General features: G+C 41.9%; 2 protein-coding genes across 2 annotated transcripts; one reads left to right on the forward strand and one right to left on the reverse strand. All coding sequences in view use genetic code 11, as the record gives it.

Moving 5' to 3' along the window:
- Positions 1-139: 139 nt before the first annotated feature.
- Positions 140-3,093, reverse strand: EGR_10087 (hypothetical protein; the record flags this gene model as incomplete). Its single annotated transcript, XM_024499336.1, has 2 exons — positions 140-486; positions 3,006-3,093. The coding sequence occupies 2 exons, from the start codon at positions 3,091-3,093 to the stop codon at positions 140-142; spliced, it is 435 nt and encodes a 144-aa protein (XP_024346238.1).
- A 3,277-nt stretch (positions 3,094-6,370) lies between these two features.
- On the forward strand, positions 6,371-7,908 carry EGR_10088 (hypothetical protein; the record flags this gene model as incomplete). The annotated part of the gene is made up of 2 exons (XM_024499337.1): positions 6,371-6,404; positions 7,559-7,908. The coding sequence occupies 2 exons, from the start codon at positions 6,371-6,373 to the stop codon at positions 7,906-7,908; spliced, it is 384 nt and encodes a 127-aa protein (XP_024346239.1).
- Between the last annotated feature and the right edge of the window lie 1,122 nt (positions 7,909-9,030).

Here is a 9,030-nt window from a genome sequence, read left to right on the forward strand (position 1 = left end):
GATTACGAGGTACCAAAACATGTAACCGTTCACGGGTAGCTGAAAGGGCAAGAAGTGGAAGGTAAGTCGTGCAACGGATGGGAAATGAGAGCTGAAATTGACTCACCTGTGGAATGGGTTTCTGTTGAAGGAGATTGTCTTAAATCTCAGTGAGATTGAGGGCCTGTGGATGGGCAAAGTAAACGTTGGGATGATGGGGTCGAAGCCAGTGGTCGTCAGGGATCTTGACGAGGTCTGCATACGTGAGAGTAGTGGAGCTCGCATTCCCTTTAAGAACGAGATTGCTCTCCACTGTCGCAAGGTTTGCCACCGCGCTGTCTGAACCGATGATGGCATTGAATTGCAACTCGTAAGGCTGTCGCGAGTTGCTCAGCTTCATAGGCCACACAATTTGCGCCGAGGGTGTCGGAGCGGGCTGGGTCCGAATGAACCAAACAATGGGCCGCATTCGCGGACGCGAGGATAAGATGTGAACCTGAATGCCTCCTAAAGGGTTGTAACACGGGCTTTAATTTGATGCGGTTTGCTCACCTATGCTCTCCCTAGTTTAGCTCTTTAGCGTGTGGTGACTGAAAATACATCTGCTAAGAAGACATACCTAAGGTTACCTAATATTTTACCTAATGGCATCTACGTAACTCGGTGATTCTCCTTAAGACAGACTGTTAGTAACTCCGAGGGGTCGGTAAAACATGCAAGAGAAATTGCTTCGTCAAGTGATTGTGCCAAATGAACCACATCACTACAGTGGTGGGACTTCTGCTAACCAGCAGTTTAAGGATGTTACCACCTTCACCAAACACCAACTCATTCAACCATTCGACGACCAAGCCGACACTTATCGTTCAGTTTGTCTATGATGCATTTTACACAAAACTCCTTAAGTCAAATACCACAAGGTTTGTTAAGAAGGAACCGGTTAATTGTTTCTTTAAGTTTGTTCAACGTTGCAGAATTACATGGTTTTAAATGTATGCCGGTTTCACTTCGCAAAAGGCTAAAGTGAGAAGGCAGCTCATTGACTAATCTCGTGCAAATGGTTCACAGATTCTTCACCCTTCCTTCCTCTACCCTCCGCTCCCCACACTTCACTTTGCGCCATTTCATCTTTTCTGGTCATCCGACCATGTCAAACGTGTTAACATTTAAAATGAACTAGTTTTCCAAAAAGGAAGTTATTTTCTCTCAGCCAGCCAGCCCTCTAAAACTAGCCTAGCTAATGAATTGGCCTAAAATCTTTCTTTTCATTTACTAGCTACCATTGCTCGATGTACCTTTCTTCTCATGTAAGATCTTCCGTACCTTCCTTTTCCATCAGCTAATTCCAAATCCATTTATTCTCTTACATTGTTTCACCTTTTTCCTCCACTTTTTGTTTATAGGCCTGTAGAGCATATCAACCAATTATCCTAAACACATCCTAGACAGTCGGACTGTCGAGCATCCGAGACTTTGTGGTTTTTGAACAAAGAACCATAATGGGGTATATTTGGCAGACAATAACAAATCGTTTATTTGTCATTTGAGGATGATACCACGGAGTCAAATGGTGATTAATTGTAAAAAGTCCATCGAGATAAGTTATGAACTGGAGAGTATACTCAAGCTTAAGTCTTCAACTTGTTCAGTCTTAGAGATCACTTCACTCTTCGCAATCTCCACTTGTAAGCTTAAGAAATTCCACATTTTGCTTGCTTTTGTGAGGAGCGGTAAAATACCAGATCTGCTGTTCTTGCGGTGCCGCTGTCCACTAAGGGTGGGTACTCTCTACCGTTTTCAGAACTCTTGTTGCTGCATTTGGTATTCTTGAGCAAATGCTAGCTTAAATGCTGCAAAACTCACATTTGCAAAGCCAGGATGCAAACAAGAGTTTCACCATATTTTTTTTATTTCATTACGGTAAAGCAAATTTGATTTACGAAGCAAATGGAAGAACTGGGAAGCAAAGTAAGCAAACCAAATTTTGGCATTTCTCATTAGTCGTAGAAGTGTCATGGCATCAACCATTGAGATGTGTCGGACTACGGAAGTGACAACGGAATTTGTCAAATTTAGGGACAAAGATAGGGACGAAGCTAAATTGAGCGAGTCCGGCTATCGTAAAAGCGAGCTTCTCATCCATTGTTAAAACGGCTGGGTACCTATAGAGACTATAAAGAAAACCGCCAATAAAATCTCATCTTTTTAACTCCAATAAGTGAACGTAACAATGCAAGTTTAGAAATGGGAAAAATTTGCTTCCGCAGTTTTTACTGACGACGTAGTCCTCCTCTAGAATTTTCTTGACATTCAGTAGTGGAATCACTGCTCTCGCTCCCCCTATCATTAACGCAAATTACACTTCTCTTTGAGTATGAAGCACGTCTGATCTTTGCAACCTGCCTGTAAGGAAGTAACCCCCTGAAAAATAGAACAGCGACTGCAGATAAGGATGGCATCAAGTTGAATAAATTTTCAGAAGAGAGGGGAAACCAAATGTTAGTGGAGTTTATCGTAACTGTAACCGGACCAAAATCGGCTGCTGATTAGATAGTTCAGGATTCAAGTCAAAGTCACCGTGAGCGATGCAGTAAACTCGTCCACGGTCTGGATTCTGCGTGAGTTCAACCCAAGATAACTCAAGTTCACTGATCGCTAATCCAAAAAGCTAACACATTTACGATAAATCTGTAGTACTTTGGTCTTTAGTACACACCCTCAGAATGGTTTCTTTGTTTAGGCACTGCAAATTATGCTGGACTTTAAGTCAGATATTTGCTTTCACCAAGTCACTGTGGCGTGCTATATTCAAGTGTTTGGCGTCCGAACTCCTTGCCGTGCCACATGGTGCTCTTAAAGGCCAGTTCAACGTCCAGGTTGAGGCTAGATATCCATTTTCCCAAGATGTCAGGTGCCATTGGCGACTACAAACAAAAATGCATTCATTATGTGGCAAATAAGAATTGGCTTAGTCTGTTTAAAATGACCCCGTTTTCAAGGCCGCTAGACGAGGAGTTTATGAGCACCTTTCAATTTGATATACCTAGTGTTGTTGGGCAGCAAAGAGGAGCGAAGCGACTTGGTGCCTGTCCCACTGCCTCCCCTACCATACATTACTACTGTACATCCGAAGGTATTAGGTGACCAAAGTATTCGCGCGACTTCTTTTAGCTCACAGCAAAAACCTGTTGTAGATGTTGCTTTGGAGGCGGAACAGCGCGGGCATGAAATGGAGGCAAGTAAAACAACAAACACCCCTTTTCTGAACAATATTTTATAGGTTTACGGACATGAGTATGAAGCCGTACAGATGAAAGCTTGAGAACTTTCACTTAAGCTGTATTAGGACAAGTTAATCATAGAATTTGGCTCAAATCGTGCCTTATAGTCTAAAAGACAACGGAGAAAATATGAATTATTCGCTCGCGATTTTCTTGTAGGCTCTAATTGCGAGTTCTAATTTCGCCAAGACAAATAATTTATTAGGTGCTAGGAAGATTTCTTCTCCGTATTCGACCCCATGACTGGCTGCTAAATAGCCAGAAATGACACGAAAACAGCATTCTCTCACTGGCAAGAGAAGCCTTGACAGTCATTAGAGTGTCACCATCGAATAGTTCACAATTGCCAGCATGTTTTGCGTTAAGCAGGAATAGTCTTATCGTGATAACACGCAAACATCAATTTGGTTTGCTTTTCGAACACTTTAACTAGACCCTGGGATTAAAATGGCACTGCGAGTTCCGATGAGGGACTAAATAGAGCTGCAAAATCTTCCATCTACCTGAATTTGCAGTGTAACAGTTCCCTAGACAGTACCGCTGGTGTCACAGAGAAGAATTATAAGCGAAAGAAACTTAGATAGATCACTCGTGAAAGAAACGAGTAGGTCATTTCTTCGGTTGGTTGACGACCGAAGGAGGCTTTATCGGATTTGTTGAAAAGAGATACTGATGAAACAAAGAGCACTCGATGGTTTTGTTTGGCGGCAAGAATTTGCAATGTGTTCATTTGTCGCAGCGTTCGAGCGCACTAAACTAGAAGGCGGGCTTGGACACAGATTCCATTAGCACTCACTCCAAAGAATGCACTTTCCATGGCTTGACCACTTACTACTTCGCTACTCCAGTGCCTAATCTACCAACAGGCTTCTCGAATAATTGCTAGTGGCCAATTAAATTTGATTGTAAAGTTTTATATTTGTATGTGCCGTGCTAAATTTTACTAAACGAGCATTAGCCTTCTTTTGCGCCTTTGCAGGATACAGTCATATTCATTGATGGAGTTCATGGGTTAATAGAAAAGGCACGTCACTCGTCTGCTTGATTCCATCTAACCTGACAAATTAGCTTTCAATTGCACGGACTTTTTTTACCGGTCACTCTACTATCTCACCTTCCTCCTCCACTATCTACAGGAATAACTACACTAGATAATTTTCTTTGAACGCGGTAGTACCAACAGCAAACATTAACATAATTGTGCTTCAATAGTGCAGACCAGGCACACTTTTGCGTTGGCGCCCGAGAGCTAGCTTGATTGCAAGTCCATGTGTAAGTCTGTGTTCTACTCGCAGTCGGTGATTTCATTCGCTCGCGGTTAGCGCGGCTAACTGACTAATCGCTGCCTTTGACCCTGGAATGGTTATCAGTGAACTTACAGTTCTTCATCTCTGCATTAGCAAGATTCTCGCCTCAGTGGTCTGTATAGTCGGGACTTGCGTAAAATCCAGCGGCAATCCTCTTCTGCGTTTGCGGGCATTTACGGCGCAAAATGAGTGAGTGAAGATGTGTGATCACTTTGGCTTGTTGGATGGGTCACCTTAGAATATGGAAGGCCATGCAAGTTTATCAAATGGTCTGGTAAACTTAACATCTGGTAAATCAAGGTGTCTCCTTCACTCCTCCTTTTCCTCCTTCTTATTGGTATCGTGTGCACAGATTGTTTTTAACCAGTTTCACATAATGTGCTAAATGTGCCTGAGAGCCATTCCCAATGCATCGACACTCAGACTATGCGAAGAATTCCCTCAAATCAGCGGATGTACATATGACCGATTTTTGTGGTCACCTTCCTCCCACCATAACAGCGGGGTTTCATCCATGTTCAGGCAGAATTAAATATCATCCAGCTTAGTGGAATGATACGTACGTGTTTTATCTTAAACTCTGACAGTCATCTATACTCACATTACGGTTTTTCGAGTCTATAAATATCCGCCAAATAATGCGATGGAAGGAGTACTCGCATGCACTGTTATGCATCCTCGTCCACTGGAAATATGATGGCTGCATTCGAGGTGACGGGGTCTGTTTTGTCACACGCTTGGCAAAACGAACTGTTTCCTGTTAGACAAGTAGAGAAACTGTACATTGATATCAGATTATTGTTGGATTTTGAAATGTGCACCAATGGAAGCATACCACTAAGTGAATGGTATCTCGAATACTCCGTATATGAGACGACACCAACGATAATACGGGAGGAGAAAGGTGAATGATCAGTAGCCCATTTTCTGAACTGAGACTGCACCTTGCATTGGTGTTGATTCTCAGGCTTATCTTCTACTCGTTGTGGACCCCACTACGAATAATCTGTGGGTGATGGTGTTACCTTATGACGTGAAACCAGGAGAACTTGACATTGCAGTAATCCATCAGAAAATCCGCTCCCTACTTCAACCAGATATTATCGACAAGTTGAATAGCCGAGATGGATCCAGTGTACACTGGCTAGAACAGCCCAACTCCGCCATTAACAAGGAGCTAACATAGCCATCTAGCCACTTATGGTCACAGTCTGCACTCTCTATGGCTATTTAAAAGCAGCTCAAAGTTGCTGTACGCTAAAAGCGAATAAATATGCGATTTGCCATTGTTTATTAGCTGGCAAACTGGGAGAATAGATGTGTAAACACATATATTTGAGTGGATTGAAACCTTGTTCTTCTCCTAATCCATTGATTGCCGCACATTGAAAAATGCGCCGTTGGAATAGAATTAAATACTTTATGAAAAATTGGCACGGCAAACTTGTATGTTCCGGTAAGAGCTAAAGAGGAGGGAGAATGCCATGAGAGTATGTAGTGATATCAGCTAAGAAAATGTATGTGTATTCAAATGTAAGTACATTTAAGTGATAAAATGTTAGAAGGTATGCAAAAAGGAAGAACTGTAATAAATTTGTGATCATAAGAAGATTCGAATACAAAATATTTTAGTAAACAAATGGGAAAGACAGGTTGGAATACAAAAATAGTAATATGCGTAATGAAACAAAAGTGTGGTTAAGTAAAAATGGGCCCACATATAATAGTAAAAATAGGTAGGTTTAAAAAGGTGTGAAGCTATGAACATCTAGACATACGTTTGATTAAAATACAGAGGGGATCATGGATATAATCGAAAAAAACTGTCTGGGTAAGAGTAAGTTCATAAATATGTTTGAAAATACGTATGACTGAGCAAATGTAAATTCAAAGGCATGTTCGAGCATACCTACCATGAGTAAATGTGTGCTCATATGTGTGATCTAGCGTACGTATGTGAGGCTCAATGCGTTCTCATAAGTATATTCGAACAAACGTAGGTATGAGGAAGGGTTTATCCATAAGGATGTTCTATTATCCATGTGTGTTAGTAAATATGCGTTCATAAGTGCGTTCGAGTGTACGTATGTTTCAGTAAATGTGAGTTCATAGGCATGTTCAAACTTACGCATGCGTGAAGTGATGTGCGTTCATAAGTATTTACTATCATACGAATGCTTTAGCTAATGTGTTTTCATAAGTATGCTCGTATCTACCTATGTGTGAGTAAACATGTGGCGATTATTATGTTAGTTCACACGTATGTTTGTGTAAATGCTATTTCTCAAATATGTTGCAGCATACGCATGTTTTAACAAATAAAATTCTAGAAACATTTTTGATCTTACGTGTGATTCATTTGATGCAATTTATAAAGTATGCTCCAAGAGACTCATGTGTGAGTAAAGATGTGCTCAAAAATACATCCGAAAATAGGTCGGTGGGTGTAAATGTGTGCAAATAAGCGGATTTGAAAGTAGCTATGCGTGAGTAAATGTGCGTCCATAAGTATGTTGAAATAAAGGTGTGCCAGAAAATGCATTAATAAGTAATTTCGAAAATACCTATTTTTCAATAAATGTGCGTTACTAAGTATGTTTGATCATACGCATAAGGCATTTTATGTGTATTCATAAGTATGCATAAACACACGCATTTTACAGTAAATGTGTATTCCTAGGTATGTTCGATCATGCACATAACTTAGTTAATGTGTGTTGAGATGTTTGTTCAAACACCCATTTTTCACTCGACGCTGGCATCACCCACGATACCGACATTGATCAATGCTGCGATAAGTTGGTTCAGTAGTGCAAACAGTATAAGTACAATGACCTCGTGGTGGGTGACTATGAGGACACGTAGTACAATCCCACCACGAAGACAATCTACTCTCTCCAATGGCCAGCCGCATTCTGTCGCAACTCTCGACTCACTCTTCTCTTCATTGACGACGGCCTCCCCATTTCCATTATCATACTACCGCCTGAGATACGAGCCAACCTGCACCATGGAAAGTCCTCTTCAGTATCCCCGTGCGACGATTCGTGCCAAGAGGCCTCAACAGGTGGTCGGTGGAGAAGCAGGAGGTGCCATGGGCAGTGTATCCCACCTACATGTGTGGTGTTTTCCTCCTGCTAGGCTTCCCACAACTAGAGCGATTGGCGATTGGTATGCTCTTCACTCAGGCCTTTCCCCTCGAGGACGCCTACACGGGTGTGGTGGCAGCCAGATTGGGACTTCGGCCAGGCAGTATGTATGATCTGGTTCGACCAGAGCACATCTTGACTAAGAGGCCGCGCAACCTTGAGTCTGTTGAGCACTTCCCCTCCAGGATCTAAACTCAACCTTTGCCATCGTCGCAAGTTCTATTTTCCCCCTTCTTGCCTTCTTTTAGCATCACTTTATTAAACAATCCAGGTGAAGTCAGTGTCCTGAATAAGTCATTTTAACTAGTATAGAATTTCATATACAACTACCAAAAAGCGCTGCATGCATGTCTCATGTTTCTGCAAGTCAAATTAAAATTACAACAGCAAATGTGAATCGAATCCGTTCTTAAAATGAGTTGATGCATGCGAGTTGTGTAAAGAGGCATAAATAGAAATTACATGGATTCCAACATGGTACAATTTAGGCGGGGCAGCCATAACCTGTTCCATCCTAACAATCTTCAGCTCAAAATTGTTTAAATGCTTGCTAGGAAAATTGAAGCAGTAATTAAAAACAGGGTTATTCTAAGCTTCCTTCACCTACTTCCAAGCTGCACGCAACCAGAATATCGCAGCTTGACAGATTACAATTCATATGTAGCTCCTTTGAGATAGCCATGTCTCCCAACCAGTTTCTCTTCACAAAATGCACTAACATTAATTCTTCTGCAATTGTCGCCAACGTTCATTTGCATTTTTGTAACCACCACGAATTGCCCGTGTACAAACATCACCTCAAGTGTAGATGTCGCTGCAACTCATGTCGGTGTGACCTCAAGTGCGCAATCACCTAGTAATTTGTTCTTGTCAGATGCGTCTGCAACCTGGCACAATGTAGCTGTTCACCTTGCTCGCCTAGTGTTCTCTTGGTTGACAAAACCTCGAAATCGACAAGCATTTCAAAGGGAAGCATTCTTAGACGCACAAAAGATGGAACAATGGAGTTCGTCGTTCGGGTGCAAGGTGGGCATCAGTGCAGCGATGCATGTTTCACAAAGCAAAACTACCTTTTGAAAGGTTAGTTACAGTTAAGTGCACAAGAAACATAAGGCTTGTTAAGTTGGCGTGCAGAGTTATGCCCTACCGTGGCTGCCACAAAGCAAATGAAATGAAACACGAAAAGGTAACTGAGATATGGGTGGATGAATGGATGGATAGAGGGAAGGATGAATGCAGGATTGGGGCATGGATGGATAGAGTAGGGGGTGGATGGATATGGGATAGGTGTATGTGTGTAAGCATGCATATGGG

Source organism: Echinococcus granulosus (assembly GCF_000524195.1).
Source record: "Echinococcus granulosus chromosome Unknown EG_S00189, whole genome shotgun sequence".
NCBI classification, from domain to species: domain Eukaryota; kingdom Metazoa; phylum Platyhelminthes; class Cestoda; order Cyclophyllidea; family Taeniidae; genus Echinococcus; species Echinococcus granulosus.